General features: G+C 43.9%; 2 protein-coding genes across 4 annotated transcripts in view; one reads left to right on the forward strand and one right to left on the reverse strand.

The window, feature by feature from the left end:
- LOC113493700 (delta-1-pyrroline-5-carboxylate dehydrogenase, mitochondrial-like) lies at nt 1-6,768 on the forward strand. Of its 3 annotated transcripts, none has more exons than XM_026871690.1 (5): nt 1-504; nt 4,524-4,960; nt 5,023-5,277; nt 5,533-5,673; nt 6,538-6,768. In XM_026871690.1, exons 2-5 carry the CDS (start codon nt 4,793-4,795, stop codon nt 6,661-6,663), a joined length of 690 nt encoding a protein of 229 aa, XP_026727491.1. In that variant the 5' UTR covers nt 1-504; nt 4,524-4,792; the 3' UTR covers nt 6,664-6,768. The 3 variants fall into 3 exon arrangements, with proteins under 3 accessions (XP_026727491.1, XP_026727490.1, XP_026727492.1); XM_026871689.1 differs by lacking the exon at nt 1-504 and adding an exon at nt 511-2,199; XM_026871691.1 differs by lacking the exons at nt 1-504; nt 6,538-6,768 and adding exons at nt 511-2,199; nt 5,713-6,528.
- LOC113493706 (nascent polypeptide-associated complex subunit alpha, muscle-specific form) overlaps nt 6,758-23,439 on the reverse strand; it is a 22,060-nt gene continuing 5,378 nt past the window's right edge. Inside the window, exons 4-9 of the mRNA XM_026871698.1 lie at nt 13,402-13,584; nt 12,267-12,368; nt 12,140-12,179; nt 8,805-8,885; nt 8,279-8,468; nt 6,758-8,008 (exon numbers count right to left, since the gene is read on the reverse strand). Coding sequence (XP_026727499.1) covers nt 8,293-8,468; nt 8,805-8,885; nt 12,140-12,179; nt 12,267-12,368; nt 13,402-13,584 — 582 coding nt within the window. The 3' untranslated portion in view covers nt 6,758-8,008; nt 8,279-8,292. The remainder of the gene's footprint in view (nt 8,009-8,278; nt 8,469-8,804; nt 8,886-12,139; nt 12,180-12,266; nt 12,369-13,401; nt 13,585-23,439) is intronic.

Below are 23,439 nucleotides of genomic sequence, written 5' to 3' on the forward strand. Positions count from 1 at the left end.
AAAAAAAAATTAACTATAATGTTAATGAGAAATAGTCTTATTTTATTGTGTAGATGTTTGTTATTTTATTGCTTGAAACTTCAAAGAGTGGCCTGTACTCTGTCCGCTTTAAGTTGACCTTTTTGACAGGTGTTAAAAAGCTACTAAAAAAACTTTTTTACTAAATTATGATAAATATTAATATAGATTAAAACTTCAGAAATTATTAGTAAACAGTTAAGAAGTTATCGTCAAAATTAATTACAAAAAAATTAATACAAATTTGTCCGAATAAACAGTTTTGAGCCATAGTGGTGTTATTGAAGAAAGGCTGCTTACGAAAATACCTATAAATTATGTTTCGTTATTTTTTGGCTTGCTAATAATTTTATTCTTCGTCCTTATTGATCAATCTCCAGTGAAAGATGAAAAAACTTGACAAACGGAAAGCCAAGGCATAAGTCGCAAGACGAATAAACTAATGACAGAAAAATGGCTGGACGAGCTATCGTGAAATAATAATAGGTACCGATTTAGGTTTACTTATATACGTTTAATTATTTCGATTTACTAAATCGAATTAGCGTAGCACGGAATGCGTAAATCATTCCCTGAAACTAAATGATGCAGGAGCAACTTGGACCTTCAAAAACTGTTACAGCGAGTCTACCTGAAAAAGTAGACACATGCTGTTGCGAACTTTTTCTTAGAACTCTTTATGACGAACAATTCCGTCATAACACATCTTGACGCAGCGCACACACAAAGATGATAATTTCTCTTCGTCCTTTATTGTAATATTTCTGATTTATTCAACAGCGCCTACTGATGATAGCGTGATCGTATGTTGCCTGAAGCCTTCCTCATGAATTGGCTATCTAACCTTGATACTATTCTTGAAAACGGACCAGTGGTTCGACATAGGCATACTCTTCAGCTTTTTAATATTGATAATATCGCTAGTATCGCTAATGCACTATGGCAAAACAACTTTTGTTGGGACGGCGAGTATACTATACATTATAGAATACTAGCGACCCGCCCCGGCTTCGCACGGGAGCAATGCGCAATATGCGCTACAGAATTTATTTAACGTTCTTTATTTTGATAAGCATTCATTCATACCATCGTTATGAAACAACCTTGGAAAAAGCGTTTGAAAGAAAAATTGAATACTTGTCACAGTAGTCGTATTTTGTTATGGATAAGTACCATCTCAACAAAAAACAGCTTCGCAAAATGTTTTGTTTGTCAATAAAAGTAATAGCCAAAAGAATTGTTCTTGTGAGTCAATCTTAGAGGAAAGACATAATATATATGATGTTTGCGACTTTTTTGTAGATCTTTTTATGGTATACATAATAATATTGTTCAACATTATTTTGATGCAGCTCGTGGGATTAAGCCAGTGTTTGCAATGAAAGTTTGAAATAAAATTATAACAAAAAAATTGTTATTGTGAGCCAACCTTAAAAGATAGAGATATGCCCTCGCGGACTTTTTTGTAGAACTCTTTATGGTGTACAATATTGTAGAACATTATTTTTATGTATCTCGTGCGATTAAGCCAGCGTTGGCAATCGTAAAAGAATATTAAATACATTTGAAACCTCTAAAATTGACTATCTTCCTCTACTAATTTATGCATAGATTAAACTTAAAAACCTGCCTTTGAATCACTTCATCTATTAAAAAAACCGGATAAAAATCCGCTAAGAAGTTTTAAAGATTTAAGTAGCCAAGGGGAAATAGGGACAAAAAAGCGGTTCTGTTTTATAATATGTAGTGATGACGCTCGTGCAAATCTGTAAGACTGTCAGTCTGTATTTTAACCGATGAGTCGCTAACAAGCAATACTTACCTAACGGCACGAATGTTGTTAGCTATTATAAGTGTTGTTCTCTAATTTGAGCGTCGTACGTAACAGCCGGAAATGAGTTTTTCATTGCTTTACTCAGCAAATAGGGATTCATAATTTGTTATAAGTATTTTATAGTTCAAACAGGTACAGTTGCCATCAGATATATCGTAGCAAACAAGGTGACCAAATACTTCTGAACAATTTCAAATGTCAATAAGTTCCATTCGCTACAAGTTACCATTAATATCTGAACATTTATTACCTCGTTAATATCTGAGCAGATGCTTGTCAATAATTTCTATACAAACTACAAACCAAAACTATCTGAACACTTACAACGTCAAGTTTATCTACATGGGGTAAGTAGTCTAAGAAATCTGAGTAGTTGAGGAAATCAAAATCAGTCAGGGTAACGCGTTACCCTGACTGATTTTATCGTATATTGTTTCTAAACAATATGTTTTGTCTAAATCTTAACATCGGACCGAACACCCGTAAATCGGTTAGCAGAGTGGTCGGACAAACATTAGTGTGAGCCACGAATGCTTATCCTGAACCTGGGAGTCTTTGTGCATGTGACTTGAATGTTTGTGAAACCCCCACGACGCAAGGGTTAAAGCGGGAGTCTGTTAAAAAAAGATTACATGGCAACTGTACTCAATGCAATGTTTACAATAATATATGTCAAGTCAATGTAATTAGGTAAAAAATATATTTATACACCGTGATTTTTTAGTCGTCTTACAAAAGCAGCCCAGTTCATGTATCCAATGACTAGAACACGTTCATAATAAAAAAACTAGGTATTTATGAGATTTGAAAAAAAATGAAATGCAATTTTTATTCAATATTATGATGCAATTCGTAGTTTTTTAGAAACACAGCTCTGTTGCGAGCGCGGTCCGAGCCTTGTAACAATGGTGAGGGGCGCGGGCGGCGTCAATTTTATCATTTTTAAGAGTATATTTCAGATTTCTCTTGTTTAATTTTCTTCGTACTTATTATCTTAGTAGATGATAAAAAAAAAATCGCGCCTAGGAGTATTTTACGTCGGATACATGAACTGGGCTGCTTTTGTAAGACGACTAAAAAATCACCGTGTACATATCCAGTTTTATATATCATTGTTGCAAAGGCCTCCCCCTTTTTCTTCAATACCTATCTATGTTTCGCGATTTCTACCCACGTTCATCCCGCGTCTTGGAATAGAACATCACACCACCATCGCCGCGGACGACCTCGGCGACTTGAGCACGGCAAGTTTAGAGGTTGGGCTTACAATAATAACATCTTAAACCCAACTTATAAAGATGTAGTTTGGACTAATGTCGAGAAAATGTGGTTACGATTTGTACCCAGCGTTGACCTTCAGTAGCCGCAATTCAGAACGTACTGACTTTTTACATCCTACCTTTGCAGCTTTGAAGGTTTTGAAACTTTATAGCGGAAACACATTTTTGTTCGAGCGCCATTATACGGCATGGTCACAGTAGTAGTATTAACTACTGTGGCGCGGTGTAGGTGGGGATTATGCGGATGCCTAAGTGTGCCTGAGCTTTGAAAGTATTTTCACCATGTTCCTTAATCTTGTTAATAAACTTTTTAATATAAATACTTAATTAGCGGCATTATTCACGGACAGTCAGTATTTCGGGCTTTATATGATTCATTAGATGAACGTATTTTATTATTTTTTGTAAGGTAATAGTAATGAGACTTTACTGAATCATGGGCCTAGGGAAGAGAAGAACCACACTATGTCACTAAGATAGATTTGACAAATTCTGACAGTAGCTGTATAACTACAAAATAGTCTTTGTAAATAAGTAGTCAAAATTTTTCGTTGAATTAATAACATATACGTAAATAATGTTGCGAGTGTTGACATCAGGAGGTGTAGAGCCACGCGGCGTGTGCCAGTTGCGCGGCGTGTGCCGCTCGCTGCGAGCGCGGCGGGCCTACAGGGCCGGCTCGGCGTCGGCCGTCGAGCCGCAATGCAGCGTGTACCCTATTGCACCGCGTAACGAACGTGTGCGAGAACATTGTGTGGGCACCAATGAGCGATTTTGCCTCACTCAGGAGCTCACGGTGCTTAGCGGGAATCCTGAATCTATACCGCTAATTGTCGGTGCACAAAAAACTACGAATGGGGATTGTTGCGCTCAGGCAATGCCCTTCGATCATCAACTGATTGCCGCTTATTATCATTGCGCATGGCCAGAGACCATTACGCAAGCCATGGAAACTGCAACTTCTTGCCAGCCTAACTGGGAGCGCACTCCGGTAGACGAGCGCTGCGGAGTGCTGGAGCGCGCCGCTGACCTACTCGCAGGGGAGTTCCGCCAGCGTGTTATCGCTTCCGCGATGATTGGGCAAGCCATGACGGCGATCCAAGCAGAATTCAATATATGTCAGTTAGTCGATTACTTGCGATTCGGTTGTTACTTTATGCGAGAGCTAACCAAGAGCCGTTGTGTGATTGACGGCGGGGAAAAAGCAATCAACAGCAATCAATACCATGGGCTCGAGGGATTCTGGGCTGCCATCACGCCGTACACTTCTTTATCGCAGGCCGCACAACTAGCGATCACACCGACAATCATAGGAAATTGCGTCGTATGGAAGCCAAGTGATTACTCAGTGCTGGCTTGTTATCGTATATTAGAATGTTTATTGTGCGCAGGACTACCTTCTGGCGTGATCAACTTTGTTCCGGCTGATGAAAATATATTTTTGGAAGCAGTATCCTCGAATCCGAATCTAGCGGGTATTTCTTTCGCCGGTACAACTCGTACGCTGGAACATATTTATCAAACCATCGGTGGGAAGATCCAAAACTACGCTCGGTTCCCGCGCCTCGTGGGCACCGGCAGTGGGAAGAGTTTCCACGTGGTCCACACCTCCGCCAACCTGGCTAATGCCGTGGCGTGCACGGTGCGCGCCGCATTCGAGATGGCGGGGCAGAAGTCCTCATCGTGCTCACGTGTTTTTGTTGCGGAATCGCTAATGCCTCGCTTTATAGAGCTGCTGGCACAAGTGGTCCAGTCCCTAGTGGTGTGCCACCCGCTCGACTATCGCTGCTTCATGTCGGCGGTAGTGTCGCAGGACGCCTACGACAAGGTGAGTGCCGGTCCCGCCGCCCCGCCTCCCTGGCGGCTGACGCCCTGACCCCCTGTCCGCAGGCGTGCGGCGTGCTGCAGCGCGCGGGCGCGGACCCGGGCGTGCGGCGCGTGTGCGGGGGCCGCGCCGACCCCGAGGTGGGCTACTTCGTGGAGCCCACCGTGTACGTGGTGCGCGAGCCGGCGCACGAGCTGCTCTGCAACGAGATCCGCGGCCCGCTGCTCACCGTCTGCAGCTTCCCGGACAACGACCCGGACTCTCTCGTCTGGGCGATGGCGCAGTCGCCTTACGCCACCAGTGGATCTATATTTGCACGTGTATGTACCATGTCACTTTATAAAGTCAACTGTTTAAGCGAGGTCTTATCCAGTATGGTACGCTTTTCCTTGTGAATAAGTTTTGTTGTCACAAAAATGTAGGTAAACAGCAGCTACACATTTCACCGAAGAATACGCTTGAGAGTCCAATAGGAACTGTTCGTTTTACGTGTACGTTTGGTAACCAAGTCGCCGAGAGTTGGTAAAGGCAGCAAAAATGAACCCAGTGTGAAAAGAAAAAAGTCAATGTTACAGGACAGAGAGTGGACGCGGTGGGCTGTGAGCGCGCTGCGGGACCTGTCGGCCACGCTGTACGTCAACGACCGCTGCAGCGAGGAGCTGCCCGGACAACAGTCCGTGGGCGGCACGCGCAAGTCCAGCTCCGGCGGCGCCAAGGTCAGCCCATCCCTTTACCTTCGCGCGTGGTTTCCGCAGGCGGGGTCCATCTCGTACCTGCTGCAGCTAGCCCCCTACCCTCGGCCGCCTTGCTAACGCGCGTAGTGTCCGCAGGCGGGGTCCATCTCGTACCTGCTGCAGCTAGCCCCCTACCCTCGGCCGCCTTGCTAACGCGCGTAGTGTCCGCAGGCGGGGTCCATCTCGTACCTGCTGCAGCTAGCCCCCTACCCTCGGCCGCCTTGCTAACGCGCGTAGTGTCCGCAGGCGGGGTCCATCTCGTACCTGCTGCAGCTAGCCCCCTACCCTCGGCCGCCTTGCTAACGCGCGTAGTGTCCGCAGGCGGGGTCCATCTCGTACCTGCTGCAGCTAGCCCCCTACCCTCGGCCGCCTTGCTAACGCGCGTAGTGTCCGCAGGCGGGGTCCATCTCGTACCTGCTGCAGCTAGCCCCCTACCCTCGGCCGCCTTGCTAACGCGCGTAGTGTCCGCAGGCGGGGTCCATCTCGTACCTGCTGCAGCTAGCCCCCTACCCTCGGCCGCCTTGCTAACGCGCGTAGTGTCCGCAGGCGGGGTCCATCTCGTACCTGCTGCAGCTAGCCCCCTACCCTCGGCCGCCTTGCTAACGCGCGTAGTGTCCGCAGGCGGGGTCCATCTCGTACCTGCTGCAGCTAGCCCCCTACCCTCGGCCGCCTTGCTAACGCGCGTAGTGTCCGCAGGCGGGGTCCATCTCGTACCTGCTGCAGCTAGCCCCCTACCCTCGGCCGCCTTGCTAACGCGCGTAGTGTCCGCAGGCGGGGTCCATCTCGTACCTGCTGCAGCTAGCCCCCTACCCTCGGCCGCCTTGCTAACGCGCGTAGTGTCCGCAGGCGGGGTCCATCTCGTACCTGCTGCAGTTCGCGACGGAGCGCTCGCTGCGGGAGTCGCTGAGCGCGAGCACGGACGTGACGTACTCATACATGGACGAGATGCCGCCCTCCTACATGGTCAAGTAACCACTCCGAGTACAAGAGAAATTTTATTCAGCTATAAAATTTGTGAGTTATAGCGGAAAAATGAGAATTCAAATTGTGTCCAATAAAACGCATATTTATAATTGATTTCTATATTTTATTGCAATTCAGGATTTCAATACATAATGGATATACAATACAAGTACGGTAGCACGCAGCGCAGTGAGTGGCGGCGCGGAACCTTTGTACCCACGAGCAGGACATCACAATGTTACTCTACCTCCTCCCTGACGTCACTCTGTGTGACCGGAGCGCGAGCCGGCGAGCCTCTGCCGCGCGACAAGGCGCGCTTTGTTTAAACAATACTACTAATCATTACACATTACATTTTTGTACACAATGCCTTGCATATCACTGTCAAGAACTCACCGAACCGCGCCTCAGTTTACTTATAAATACAAAAAGGCAATACATTGCTTTACTACATCATAATGATATCATTTAATACTAAATTGATAATGTTGAATCACCTACATGTCATAGTTCGCAATAGTACCATACAACTAGGCATTGGCAAGTGTCGGGGGCGCACGCGCGGCGCCGGCTACATACTAACTAGATACTCATAATTATATGACACTCTCACAGCGTGCCCGAACATACTACACGTACTCCAACACGGTACGGGGCGGCTAGCTCCGCCAGAGGCACAGCTCAGGTCTATTCGACAAATACATTCACCGAGCAAATGTTAGAACAGTTTGCTTTTATCATTGTAAGTTAATTGTAAAAAAAAGGATGCAATAGGTTTCATAAAAATATATCTACTTTGTTTTTAACATTAAGTTGTCATTAAAATTTAAACTAATTAAATGTAAAAGCTCATAAACGATCAGTAAAAGTCGATTACAAAATGTAGGAATGACATGTGGAATGAGTATAAGGCGATCACAATACAGTTACAGTGACGCGCCAGGTCGCGAGCTCCCGAGCGCGGGCCTCGCAGAGCTCACGGCTGCAGCCCGTCGCTGCGGCTGACACTTACTATAATTACTATCTATTTAGTTATACATTAAATACACATATATAAATGCTTCAAAATATTTGTAAAGGTCAAGTTGAAGTCGTTATCAGCTAATCAGTCGAGCTTCGTACTCAGCGATTACTTTTGATTAAGGTAATGTATTGTTAAGTACCTACAGATATGACTCGATGTTTCTTAACCTACGCGCGGACTGTTACATAGCAATACTTGAGCAGAACGGTTGAGCACCAACCCTAACAATACCCCCGTCCGCCGGCGGCCCGCCCCGCCCCGGCCGGCCCCGGCCAGCCCCGGGGCCCACGCGACGTGGCGTGTCTGATCTCACCTTGGCGTCCCAGCGACCTGGAACGAGATATTTGAAAATGAGAAAAAAAAACCAATATGAACTTTAGCGTAAAATCGCAAAATTTAATACATATCATATTTCTAATTATTATTATTTACTTATACTTCTTATACATGAGAATATGTACTAAGGCGGACCTAATACCTGAGGCATTCTTCTTCTGCCAGCCACCACTTCCTTGGTTTTATAAGCATTTCTTTAGAAAAGTAAGTAAGTATCGAAACAATCGTGCAATATGTTACGAGGAGTGGCTCCCGGCCTCGCACCTGTAGCGTAGTGACTAGAACAGCAGGTCGGTGGTGTGCGAGCGCGCGTCACTCCACGAGCGCGCGTCGGCTCCGCAGGGCCGCGCGTCGCCCTCGCCGGGCCCCGCGCCCGCGCCCCCGGGCCCCGCGCCCGCGCCCCCGGGGCCCGAGCCCTCGCCTGCTGGCGGCGACGGAGAACGTTGCTCGGCAGCTGGGAACACGAACACACAAATAAATTTTAGTTACAAAGACAATTTTTTTTACTAGCTGGGTACTTTCGAAACCTTACAACAGTGCATCCGGCACCGTATTGGAGCAGCATTGAACACGAGTTTATTCTTCAGTTGTGTTCGACAAGAGTCAGACTTAAGTAGCTTTTTATTGTACGGGGTAATATTTCCTTATTTCCCATCGTGCACTGTCTTCAGTGCATTCAATCCTTCACTTGAAACATGTCTGTTTTGGTGTCGTCTGTATTGGCAAAAGTTCCTACACATTGTTTCGCCTGGAGCACATATGTAACGTGTATAGCATGCCGGGTACTCACGGTCGGCGCGGCGCGTGACGCCCAGCTGGAAGGCGGCCGCCGCCGTCTTGTGCGGCGTGTAGCGGGACAGCGCGGCCGACGCTGCGGGAAAACTTACTATAGTACACCAGCTCACGTCGGCTACTCAGAAACTAGTGCATTTACACTTAAAGAAGAATTCCCATGTCTTGCATAGCATTAGCTTACCATTACATATTATTAGTAATGTTTCAAATTGGCTATATCCATAATGATAATTATGATTGCACGGATAGCCGAGTGAGTGACCACAACGGTCACCGCGCCAAACCCACTGGGGGCTTCGTGTCATGGGTTTGATCCCCGCGTAGAGCAAGCAGTTGAGTGATCCACAAGATATTCAAATAGCGGTCATAAATACACATGTAAAATAAATTTTGCCTTATATACCCAGTCGTCATCCCGAGTCCGCTTGTCAGTTTTATATATATAGTATGAAAAGCATTGATCGTTTAACCGACTAGACTAAAGGCCCATGTCCACAATGAATGCATAGTATGTTTTGATCATATATTTTTGTACGGCGTTCCTCTATGTCCCGGAGTTTATTCATACATCTTTGACAGTTGCTACAGGGAGTTCTGACTCCCTGAAGCTAGAAAGTTTGACAACCAGTCTAACTAAGGGGTATCGTGTTGCCAAGGAAACTGCGTTGAAGAGGTCAGATAGGCAGTCTCTCTTTGTAAAACACTGGTCCTTAGCAAAATCCTGTTAGACTGGAAGCCGACCCTGACGTAGTTAGGAAAAAGGTTAGGATGATGATTTTCGTACGGCATTTATACCATCCATAAATCCATGAAAAATAATAAGAAAGCGCACAGTACCGTAAAAATAGTGCGCCACAAAGTCAGTATTTTTCTGTCACTTTCCAGGGCATTCTGTGCGGCATCAATATATTATTCATGCTGTTTTATACAGCTTCTAATCGATTATTCAGCAACGCCGTACAAAAATCATGCGACGAGGGGAAAATCGTGGGTTGCAAAAGTATGGCTTCGTTTCCAAAACATTATCTAGCACTCAAAAGTACTCTTAAAAATAATGCCGTCTAATAATTTATAAAGCCACAAAATAATTTACTCTGTCTGGTGACTTTTTAACATGGTATTGTAAATACAATTGTTATATAGTATAACAGTTCAAAAGAAAATTATCTAAAAAATATAGAGGAAAATACGATATGATTATGCCATTTCACTTATTTAAAAAAAAAACAACTAAAAATCAACTGCGGCGTAGACCACTGCAGTAGAGTTCCTTAAATTTTATTTAGATCAGAAGAAAATATTAATTTGGATCAAAACTTTTTGCAGTTTATAATTTTTCGTATTATTTGCTTTTCCACTTTGGACTAAAGTCATATCGTAAAGATATAATTTCCTCTGCTTATGCTTTTGCAAAAATATTCACTGCAACATATTATTGTTGCATGAAATGTCGACCTTATTGTATTTTTGTCTATTAGCAAATAAGCTGATTGTGGGTCATAATTCTATTTTTTTGTTTGGCCATAGTTAAAAAAATAATGTCTTGCCTCGCCGAGCTGCTGTGCGTTGGCTTTCACTATAGGACTTCGTCTCGGGTACAGGGGGGGGGGGGGTATTATCAATGAAGGTGTGTTTTTAGGTAAATGTCGGCTTCAAGGATATGTGTGTGGCTTAAGGTCACAACGCTAATCACTAATATGAGCAACATGTCGCGGGTCCGACGCCTGAACGTGAAAGTGCTCAAGTCGAAGTGTTGTTGTATGTAAAGCACGAGCACAAGACCTTAATCAGTGCAGGCTTACCAGGCTACATCGTATAAATAATATATTGATCAAAATATCTGTGTACCAGCAGAGGAAATCCTGTCCCTATCGAGCAGTACCGCCAATGATCACATATGTACATACATTGTATATAATAATAGCTTAGCAATATCTACACCTACACTTACCACATAGAATACGTTTTGTGCACACAACACACGTGCGATATCCAACCATTTTTAATAAAAGCAATAGTAAATTCTATAAAATACCCTTAATACGAATTGTTCATTTTTGTTCTGTTGCCTTACAATACATATGTAATTACTTTTTTTTTCATTTTTATTTCTTCTTTTCTTTTTTTTTAAGTTTTGTGTTATTGTTATGTACGTTGTGCATTTAATTATCTAGCGAAGTTAAGTTTAGTTTACAAGGGTATCGGCGAGGCAGTGCGGCGGGCGGGCGCCGCGCGGCTCCTCACACGAAGGCCTCTGCGCGGCTCGCCGCCGCCCACACGTCTGCGGGACGGACACATCACAACAAACCCGCCTCGGCAAAAACGCAGCGGTACAAGTGTTACTAATGAGTAACACCTACCATGTTTTGGCATCTAACTAAATTTTAGGCAGTTATCGAGAAATTTGATAAGATACTTATATGTAAAATCTGCGATTGATCCACTTGACTTGTCACATTCGGCAATCTATATATTGTTTTGCTGTGACTCAATTTATCATTTGGGTTGAACATTACAATGGACGACTAAGACACTCGTTTCAGTATGATGTTCCAAAGTGTTTTTTTACATAACCAGTATACGTAATATATGTATTACAGTGTAAGGCTGAATCGCGCCTCGATGCGTGTCGCCGCCTACAAACCACGCAGTGGGAATATTCCCTAAACATGCGACCTGGTGAAATACTTGATTTATGAATACACTTGCTCGCTCCAGAACGGCAGTGCCCTGACCTCGCGTGAGGTACTAATTGCACTTGAAATCTTATCGTAACCAATATAGGACGCCGTATCAGCAGATATCACTACAGATACCGAGTCAATGTCGGAAATACGAGCACGATATACATTACACACGCACGTCCACGAGAGAGAACAGATGAGCTTGGAAGAAACCAATGGGATTCAATGAGGAAATCTAATCCTCTGAGCTGTGGCTACCGGCCTGACGCTTGTTTAGGCACTGTCGTGTCATCTTTGGAACCATTGTGTACCGGGAACCAAGAATTCCGTATTCCGATTCATGATTTATTAATCATGAATCTGTTATAACTGGAAGTTGCGGAGAGGGTCGAATTACTATTTGTTTCGTGATTATTTATACTTTCTCTTAAATTTTAATGATGTGCAACCAGTGCAACTGTATTGCATTGGTCGTCAGCCAACACTTGCTTTGTCGTCACTTTTCTTCTTTATACAAATCATAAGTCCTTCTCATTTTAATAATCTAAGAACCTACATATATTTTCATATTTGTTGGTTGTAAAAACGACATTAGGAAAATGATACAGTAAATACAGTGTAGGTATTGTTGACGTGCTGCACTTACATATATGCGTGTTGGCGGCGAGGGGCGCGTGCAGCGGCGACTCGGCGAGCTGCGGCGGCCCGGCGCCGGCCTCCCCCGGCCCCGGCCCGGCGCCCGCCTGCCCCGGCCCCGGCCCCGGCCCGGCCGCACCGGCGCCCGCCTCCGCCGGGCTCGGGCTCTCCTCGCACAGCGACGTCTCCGACGGATATTCGAAAGTGCGCGTCAGCGAGTCGTCGAATTGCAATTTCAGCTGTACAAGTAAACAATACAACATTTTTAGATAAAATATAACAAAAACTGACGAGCACTACTAGCTCCAATTCATGTTACAAGATTACTCAAGATATAAATTTGTTCTTTTTTATTATATTTATTTTGAACACTGGTCCCCTTGGTTTGCATTGGACACCTATTGTCATCTATATTGACTATATTATAACGTGTATTTTTTATATTAGTTATACTTCTTTTAATAAATTATGCTTGAGCGGTCAGTTTTACGTGTAAATGGAATCAAAAGTAAAAGCATTTTAAATTCATATCAAATTCCAGTGCGGCATACTTTAAAAAGTCGGCGTCAGGTGACCTGTACTTGAGCTGCATGAATACGGCATACGGCAGCTACGTGTAGTCTAGCTGCAGCCGCCAGCCGGGACGCTAGAGAGCAGCACGCCGCCGCGCCGCGTCACGGGTCGGCGGCGACACGTGACCGAGCCCTTACTTCGCACGGTCGTACATATTATGCACTGTTTAGACGACCACACAATGCCTTTCTCATTCTCTTCCCATTCGAAACAATAACGTGGGACGAGACAAAGTGGATTATTTCAAAAACACCATAGAGCTGAGAGAAGACGATGTGTGCAGTGGATACACTTAACAATAGTGTCGGCATGAATAAAGATACTTCAGTTCTATCAATCTCATTGCTTCTTGATCTTTAGTATGCGACAGCTTAAATGTTGAAGGTTAAATAAATTAAATCTTGACCGGTAAGTAAAAAGCATGGTCAGCAATGCATGTTGTGTAATGCGATCGTGTTGCGTGTGGTGTGCGAGTGCAGGTTATACCGGTTATTAATTGATCGGCTGGCGGTAATGACCGCGCCGCCGCCTGACGCGGCGCGCCGGCACACCTAACAGGGTTGCTACCATTATATTGTTTACCCAGACGCCCTTCACCGTACAGGTACACGACACGTAGATGAACTTTAGGATTAATAGTCAGATAAGTCTAAGGTGTACTTTAAAAGTGACAAATATAATGAAAGTGGTATGGGGCACCTTGGCGATGCGGTCGCGGTCGGGGCGCGCGGGCATGGACGAGCGCCCGTTGATGAGCACGTTGTCGTTGACGAAGCGCACGGCGCAGGGCGAGGGCGGCGCGCCGTCCAGCTCGCAGTCCGAGTCCGAGTCGCGCGCCTCCCGCGCCTCGCCGCGCAGCACCACCACGCCCGGCTCGCCCGCCTGGAAACAACGCATCCTGCCGTCACTAACCACAACTACCCATTGTCTTATATCATCGTTCATAAACAATCATACTAAATTGAATGTCATCTTGTCATCATATCGATAGGGCTGCAAGTTTCAGTCTCGTCATTGTTAGTAACACATTAATATAAATAACAAATATATATATGTGAAAGCGTAAAAATAAACAGTTTGAAATGTATTTCCTAAATTACCCTAACCATTACAAAAGTGACCGACGTTCATGAGCTTCGTTCGTCAAGCTTTGTCTTTGTGGACAACGATTTTGTAAAGAAATGTGTTTCCGTCCAGTTCCAGTAATCACGAACGCCCACTTAAACGAGAATTCAAACGTGTTTTTATACTCTTTATCATACCTACTAATAGTACACATTGACACAGTAGAAGTATCACATAGAGCTGATCAGAGTTAACCGAGTTTCTATGATGTATGGTGTTCAAATCCCGGCAGGCTGATGATAAGTTGGGCAGATGACGTCGGGAATAGGATGAATGCGAAGGGTTCAGAGCTGTTACGCCGCCGGTAGTGCCCACACTGCCCACCGGCCGTTACGAGACCGTCACTTGTGGAGGAAGAGTCTGAGTCTCGCGGCGCACAGCACATTAGCGGATGGTGTTGATGTAGTTCACTAAATAAATGTATATCTGCATAGCAAACGTGGAATCTGATTATACGACTAATTAAGCACGATGGGTACTACTCTTCGCCTGAATAGGCTCTAGACTCTATGTTTTGTATATTATTTGCTTAGCTTTTTCCCAACTATGTTGGGGTCGGCTACCAATCTAACCGGTTTCAGCTGAGTACCAGTGTTTTACAAGGAGCGACTGCCTATCTGACCTCCTCAACCCAGTTACCTGGGCAACACGATACCCCTTGGTTAGACTAGTTGTCAGACTTTTCAAGCTTCTGACTACCTGTAACGACTATCAAAGATGTAGGAATAACAGCCGGGACCCACAATTTAACGTGCCTTCCGAAACACGGCGGAACTCGCTATGACACAGATGGTCACCCATCTACGGACCAACCGCGTCAAGCATAGCTTAACCTGTGAGCGTTTCACTTATGCGGTTATAGCTTAGCCACGAGCTCCTCTTTTTGATGTATCGCGCGATAAGTATTCATTTTGTTAGAGCAACAAATTAATGCATTCGTCTGCCGCGGGGTGATGCAACATAGAAAATTATGGTCATACTCATAACATAAAAATATCCGCGTGTTTCGACCTCGTTCCATTACTAAATTCGTTTGGGTGAATAAAAGGCGCATATTTTATCAAGAATGAGTTACGTTTACTCGCCGCGAGTAACGAGGACCTCTCTTCCGGAGACGAAACGAGTTCAGTTCGCCATCGAGCCTGCGGCCGCTAGATAACAGACTAGACCGGGTTACTGGGTTATAAAATGTAGTAAATAACAATATGTACATTGTGTTTCTCTGGTGCGACAGCTCCGGCCAAGTGTTTGCTGTGATTGTGACGAATGACCTCTTCGGAAGCAGCCACTGAATGTTTTTGGATTTCGTGGAGGTGCGTGTTAAAGTTGGGGAATCTATTAGCGTGTTCAAATACGATACCTAATAATTTTCTTATTAGAGTAAGACTACTTATTAAAAGTGTGAAAGGATAAAATAATGAGTGAGTGAGCATAAAGTAGCAAGTTAAATCTTCTCAAAATGCTTGCCATCGGCTTAAAGATATATGATAAATAAAACTAGGTACTATAAATTGTCCAAACAGGAATACTTATTTATATAATGACGATTTAATCATTTGTATTTATTGAGGATCGCCTGACTAGTTTCGGATAAAACCCGAGCCTTTCATCAGTGGGCTGACGCGTTATTAAATAACTAGTTTTTGCCCGCGACTTCGTTCGCGTGGAATTCGAAACCTCAAAAATTGTAGCATATGTGTCATTCTGATGTATAAGCTATATTGTGGTAAAGTTTCATTCAGCTCCATTCAGTAGTTTTTACGTGAAAGAGTAACAAACATCCATACATCCATACTTACAAACTTTCGCCTTTATAATAGTAGTAGGATTATTTTCATTTAATAAATAAATAATTATAATTCCGCCACAAGAAACTTTTTGTAATAACGTCAGAATGCGGTAATTGACAAAATATTTGTTTAAACTTGTCGTTTAGCTAGGTATTCGGTTCTGGCTGGACTCTGTGTCCTGGGCTCGGTGACCGTGACGATCCAGAGCGGGCAAGCGCCGCGCGCCGGGTTCAAGGGGAACGCTCCGGGGAGCGTGCGTGTGCGCACCCACACCGACACAGGACCTGTCCACGTTCACTACAGAATATTTTTATTTACACACGTGGTGTACACTTGACCTGTCACCTTTATCTTATTGTTTAATGAGTATCCTATTTGCATTGGGCATAACTACAACACCTACTGTCAGTAGATAATTAATTGCTAATAATGAGTATTCTTGATCTGGGCCCCAATCCCGCTTTTTACAATTGTCGATGAATGAGTAGGGAATTAAAGTGAAAATATTCGTATCCTAGTACCTACGCATTGTATGGGGGCCTGCTATAATTTTATGAGAATGCTGCTTACTACAATAATAAACTTTTAAATTAATATATCGCTGAGTATGTAACGATCGATATATCACACTTTACACAAATATTTGTAATAAGTTCCTGCGTGTGAAGTGTGATATGTATGTGGTAGGTGCGTCACCCAAAAAATGAGTTATTTCCGCGAAATTAGCAATGGTGCTTAGGTGGTGCGGAATCGCGGAGATGGTTAGATCATTACTTATTGTATGATGTGTTTAAGTAACTACCTAATATACGTATAACAATATGTTTAACTAACTAACATATGATACAGATGGCTATTGACAGGGAGTGTGTATCGCCGCGTCCGCTCGTCCGCCTGCAGATTAGCCGACCGTCGACACTGAACGTGCGCGAACACAAAGCACTGCCAGCGGCGCGGCGGCGGCGCGCGGCGTGCGGGACTGCGGGTCGGCCCCGCGATAACGCGACATGCGCGCCGCGCGTCCGCTTGACGCACTCACTCACTTCACGAGTACTTGCCTTCGTATCTTCCAATTACTATGAAATTCTGCTTTATCAATGCCCCAATAGACTGACAAGTCCAGCTGCAGTACCGACACCATAAAGAGGTCACCTCTTTTATCAAATTTGGTTAAGCCGCACCTTGTATTTCGAACCTTTTCACGGGGTTTCACAAATGTCCAAGTCACATGCATGAGGCGGTCAGTCTCAGCACAAGTATGCGCGGATCTCACGGATCAACGCGAGGACTCAACAGAGAGCACGTCACATACAGTTATGGCTCGGAGATGTACTCACTCTGTGTACCTGATTGTATTCACTGAATTTTTAGACATAAAGACGATTCGAGTACCTATGTGTAGATGTAGAACTCACATGTCACGTAGAAGTGCAATAGTCAGGCGTGAAGCTTATGTGAAGGTATTTGTAATTGTCCTAATTGAATCAAGTTCCTAAACAAAGATACTGAGTCTTTTATTTTTACACGAACATGTTATTTACATCCGTCCACGTATCAATATGTTGCAGAGTAACTACAATACGTCTGTTCTAATTTTATTTTACAATAATGTAAGTGGTAAACAAGAGTGATCTACATTTAATAATTAAATATTAACGAATACGGTAATAAGGTCTAACCACAAGGATATATTGTGAACAATTATTGTTTATCTTGCACTGTTTGCCCTCCACATACTATTATTATGAACAAATTATTAGCTATTTCCAATATAACAAATTATTAGTTTTAGACTTAAAATGAGGAATTCTAACAATGTGGATAGGTTGCTTTACGAAGTAATCTGTAATCTCTGATTGAAAATTTAACTCTCCAGGATTATCTTGCAATGCCACAATTGCTAGGACACTATTTATGCCTTGTTCTCAAGATATCAATAGTACCTTGATCAGAAATAACGGGCTTTCGTCAGGCGAGGGTTGGACGCGAAGTCGCATTTTGTCTGGGGCTAGTTAGATGTTTGAGATCACTGTAAGTACATCAGGTGACCGAGGGCTCGGGAGTCGGGGCACCGCCATGTGCTAGTGAGTCCACACGCGGAGCACTACAGGCCGCGCGTTGTCGCGTCCGCAAGCCATTTAGATATGATATCTATCAAGGATTAAACGAGTGATTAGCTCCTACAAATGTGTTTTATTACATTTATCGCTGTTTACAAGTTTCTGTTATTCCATACCATTATACATACACAAGGAAATATTATGTTAAGGTAAAATATTCAAAAACTGTTTAATCTGCTTTATATAAATAATAATGACGCGTGTTACAACACTACAAAGAGTAACGCGTGTGTCGCGGCGGAGTTTACTTCAGTGCGCAGTTACACATATTTTATTACTTGCAGTCGGACAGAAAGCTTGCTTGTCTCAGATATTTAAAATTGCAGAATCGCATATTTATAAATGCAAGCTAATGGCTCATGAGTTCATGACACACAGAAGACACGTACGCACCTAGGTTTATAAAATCTTTATGCACGAGCGATTTATTAGCCATCAAAATAATTGTACATTTATGGTATTGACAGTTACTGTCCGTACTGAAATTTCAATGATTGTGTTGCCAAAGTTGTTACAAGAATACGAATAAGGCCAATTGAATCCAATTGCCATTCTTTCATCGATCATTGTAAATAGTAGAATCGGAGCCTTGTGTTTGACCCTTGCATAGGATAAACGTTTGTTAACAGACGAACCGATTCACATACTAAGAGCTAGATGTCCTGTACCAAACATAAGAGGTTGCTGACAAATGATTAGCACGCACAAGCACCTACGTTGTATATATTAATACTTTATGAACAAAAATGTAGCGACGGCACAAGCAAGAAAACAGTATCTGATAGTCGGTCAGGGGCGCCTCTAATAATGTTGCTGCTGTACTCTTGTCATTCAACGAACATTTAACGTTATTCTTTTACGGAACATTAATGAACGATTGGACAGAAGGTTTGTAATAGGATTCTGTTGGCAACCTTCGGGTAGGAAACCTTAAAAAACAATATACGATCGTATGTACAACTTTACTTGTGATTGAAGTTGGTAAAATATTGATCGTGATTTGAAACTCTTCACTGGTAGACTTAAGGCTGTTCACAAGGCCCCGCGCGACACGTGCGCTGCACGCGCGGCGCGAGGCGCGCACGTGTCTGCGCCGCGCGAACCACGTAATCTGCACCGCGGACATGTTACACTTTACTTTCATTGCGGCCTGCACTGCTCAACTAAGGATATTTAGGACTAGCTGTTATACTGCACACTGTACTTTTAACGAATAACGTAGTTATTTTGTTAAGGATTAAAACCACGTTCAGAAAATAGCAATATTTACGAGCGAGGTTACTAGTACAGCGCTGAAAGTTTGTCAATCTTGACTGATAACTACTCACCGTTAAACTGCTGTATACTAAATTAATTAACAAGAGTACAATGCTCTATTATCGTATCAGATGGTAGACTGAGAGTGAATCGCGTCGATATTGATCTAACTGGTAATAATGCATGTGATCGGTGCGATACTAGCGTAGTCCACCAACAACGTTACTTGTGCTCGTCCTGTGTCAGGGCCTCAGGGGCAGTCAGGGGTGACACACAGAGGGGCAGTGTTTGCTACTGCGACAACTGATCAGCGGACTTACGGAGTTAGATGATCGATTGTTTATCAGCACTGCGCACTGAACGAGAGTTCTGTATTGTTTGCGTATTCATTAACTCTATAGGTTAATGAATACGCAATTAAACGCACTTATAAGTTGCAGTGATCGCGCTGTCAGCACTTATTATCCAGAACATATTTATGTAGATAGACTAATGTATTGTGTTGGTACGTGACACTTGTATAAACGTACATGTTACGTGCTTATTTCACGGCTGCTTTGCTTGGATACATAGAATTGGTACAGTTCATTGGATATCTTCCGCAGCAAGAACCAGGAACACATTACCGCGAGGACAAATGTTGCAAGTTTAGCTGAGTCATGTATAAGAGATAGCTCGTAGCGCTAGGAACAGGATCGGCGCGTTAACGCGACAAGGTAGGTAGGTACGGCTGTCTGGCTGTCCCCCCGGTCGGCTCCGCTATCGATCCCGACCCGTCTGGTTCGCTCGCAGACTTGCACACTAGCGTGCAACGTGTACTCAAACATGTGCGGTGATGGGGCCTCTTATCGTTCCGATTGCGCATTTAATTTCTTTAAGCCTCATAATAATTGGTCAGCGACAGCATTCCGATGGCGGTCACAGTCGCGATAGTGTGACGTAGTCGTAGCCGCGATACGCGCTGTCTTGCCGCACGTTTTGTGTACATACATTAGATCGTATAACGCCTATTTTTAGGTTGTTATCACTGCACAGGTTTTAGTTTCATAAACATCAGTGTTCATTTTGTAAACATTAACGACGTTTGGGTTTGGGCTTGGATCGTCGCGGGACGTTGAAGAGTATGACTGAATGCATTATTTTGTAAACATACAATTACTAAAAAGCCAACATTTGTAAAATGGGTTTGAGTTTTGGGAGAAGTGGAAGGGAGGTAAACGATGATTTAAGAATGCTATGTTAGTAACAAAATGATTAGAAGTTGGTTGTATAGTGACTGGTTGCAGTGCGGGCAGCGGGCATGTACCGTCTGAGTAATCCAGCAAGATGGTGCTAACACGCGTGGCGTGAGGCGCTGGCGCTACAGGCCCACAGTGTGCGGCCCTGTTCCACTGCTATTGTTTCTAACGAAAACTAATTAGCACGCTTCGATTATCGGATGCCGTACAAGTGTGTGCATATGACGTTGATGAGCGCGACGTAGACCGCCTGTGGATCATTTACCGCCTGGGCCTCAAAACCGCTGAAACATAATACACGATGATACGCAACTGCGCGTGCGCATTTATTTGTATTAACTACTTGTGCTGTGCCTTGTGATTTACATACAATTTATTCCTAGGTAATGAAAGTCAGTTCCTAGGTGTGTATTCACAAAGCTAGACGGTATCTAGGCCGTGGAAGTGCTGGTCGAGGGCTTCATAGTGGTACTCGCCACTGACACCCACCTAGCAGTTGATCGCCCCGCGGCTTTAATACTGCTCTGCAGGGTCGAGACTATGAGGGAGAGTTGACCAGTAGCGTCTATCAGTTGATCGACCTCCAGCCGACCATTCCTATAATGGAAACTCTTAAACTGTGTCGTCAAACAGGAAGCCTGCTGACTAACCAGCTCCAACGTGACTGAAAACACTGGTGATGTAGTCGTGCGACTTACTAACAATCGGGCTTGTTCCATACCGCGGTACTCAGTACTAGCGAGTAGCGACTGTTGTGTTGTGAGCGACTTCGTCTGCGTGGTTATGAAGATACGAGATAAGTATTTTTTTAATCGGTTAAATAGTTTTACATTTAGTTATCTTTTGATAGAACTTAAAAACTAATATTTCAATATATGTATTGCAATGTCACCAAGCGGCCTCGCAACATCAATAATTATGATGATATATATCCTATTGACTCACTCAATAAATCAGGTATCTAACACTGAAAGACTTTATGGAATCGGGGCGTAGTTAATGATATTAGCGCATTCAAGCAATACTAATTCTTCAGCTTTATAATATTAGTTACCAAACGTGGCAAAACTTATCACCCATTTGACTCAAGAACAGCTCGATTCACTTCTTCAGTCGCGGAAGTGGCAAATGTCTTGCGACGTCTGCGAGGCGCCACGTGCCCCAGAAAGCTGTAGTGCTGCCGACGGTGACGACCCACCCGCAGGCTTGTACTTGAATCTCGTTACATTTACTCAACGCAATGTTAGAAGTCTTTGCTAGACCTTGGTCGCGGGCTGCCTCATCCTTCTCTGATACACACATTAGACAATACTTTACAATTCCCCGATAAGAATTAGTGACGCCTGCGCATTGGACTAGAAGCCTTAATTTGTAGCTAGACTTATACACAGATTACATTGGCATGTTTTCTAATAGCAGAAAGTATTAATTTTAGAAGATAGTTTGACTCCAACATCACTAGGGTAAACAATTCAATATGAATTGGTTTCAATATGGATGCGGTACTTGTACTTTACAGGAGTAGTTCGAGTGTCGCTATAGCGATGCTAGTCGTTGTCTGTCGCCGGTGGCGCGATGGCGCGCCCGCCTGTTGCGGACTCACGCCGCCATTCCATCAATATTGTCATAAGAGCGCACGTGGTAACGGCCTAATAAAGACGCGGTCCGCAGTCGCGCGCATGGCGCGTGCGCATCCATTAGATGTAGCTTATGTAGCACATTCGGGATTTCTGTACAGTGGTAGATCGGAAACCTACAAACTAAATCATTTCCAACTCAGCATAAAGGCATGTATTGCTACGTAGAGGATGAATTAAATGATAGAAAAACGGGAGGTCTAACGTTTTTAGAAGGAACAGTATGAATACCGTTGAAGTAAGGATGTCGGACGAGTGCGCGTGTTGCGGTGGGGCGCGGCTGGCGGGGCGCGGGGGCGCGCATCATACATCACGTAGAGAGCAGCGCGCGCGGCGCTGACACGGCCAACCAGAGCGGAACGTTGATAACCGCACCAGTGTTTTCGTGCCATTATACCATTTCCGACGCCGCGGCGCTGCTCCATGTGCTGCCGTCACATCAGCTCCGACTACCGGCTGGACTCAACACTACTTATACACTCTTACGTTACTGTCTAGATACATTTTGATGATGTTGATGTAGTACAAAAGGACTGGTGAAATGAAAAATAATTATTCTGCATTTAATCCTAATAAGTTGATACTTATGAAATATTTTAAGACATGGGTTTAAAAATCTAATTTTGAAAGTAGCACATGAAATGCCAATAAGTTCTGTTCGTCGTGACAGTCTCGTTTCGTATCGTCATAACAATAACAATATAGAGGCAGTGAAATTAGACCCGGTGAGGCTCGCTGCGGGCCCTCGACGACACATTGAATATCAATCAGGGAGGTGCCAGTGACAAGCCGGGCCACTATCTGACGTACCAGAGCTATTCATTTTTTTTCATACATGTGACTCTTTTTAACTGGACAGTCACGTCAATTTAATTACATTTTAGTTGTAGACATACACTGAATACTAATATTATTTGGTTGTGGAAATATGAAAAATATCCCTTTCTAAGCTGGTGGTATTTAAAGCAGGTAGTTTGTTGGTAAACTGTTACAAGCAATAGGAGGCTCTTTGTGTCAACCGACTCCTCTCTCTCCTACAATATGTATAAAATAATTCAAATACCAAGGTCAAATCGGAATGCAAACCACTTTGATAAATGTCAACAGACGCCACGCGTCGCTGCGGTGTGAAACTAATTGCATGTTCAGCGAGTTGCAACTTAATGTTGCGGGCAGCTCGCTTGGGTGACACCTCTTACATTTGAGTGCACCACAACGGTTATAACTGACGACATGCTTGTAAGAGGGTGGTTTACTTTAGTTAGCTTAAGGCTGCAAGTGCACAAAAGGCAGGCTGTGGCGGCTGGAGGTGGCGGGTGACCTCGGGGCGAGCTCGGGGCTCCGGCCCGCGCCTGCTCATCTCGTTAGCCCGCATCACAGATTTTTAGTTTCGTACAGTCACTTAATTTCTGACAAAATATCTTTATTCATTTTGCAACTTGATTTTAATGCTGATCATTTATTCTAAATACCTTAGTAAAATTTATCAATTTGGCAGATTATGAGGGTAGTATATAGACATCATTTAGTACTTGTGCACTGGCATCCATTACATTGTGTTCGGTAACAA

Source organism: Trichoplusia ni, chromosome 5, assembly GCF_003590095.1.
Source record: "Trichoplusia ni isolate ovarian cell line Hi5 chromosome 5, tn1, whole genome shotgun sequence".
NCBI lineage: Eukaryota > Metazoa > Arthropoda > Insecta > Lepidoptera > Noctuidae > Trichoplusia > Trichoplusia ni.

Excerpts from the sequence above, each read along its gene's own strand:
- LOC113493700 (XM_026871690.1), top strand. The coding sequence starts at position 4,793 with ATGGCGGGGCAGAAGTCCTCATCGTGCTCACGTGTTTTTGTTGCGGAA. Across the intron at positions 5,278-5,532 it reads GTGGATCTATATTTGCACGT|GACAGAGAGTGGACGCGGTG; the intron begins GTATGTACCATG and ends TCAATGTTACAG. Across the intron at positions 5,674-6,537 it reads CCAGCTCCGGCGGCGCCAAG|GCGGGGTCCATCTCGTACCT; the intron begins GTCAGCCCATCC and ends TAGTGTCCGCAG.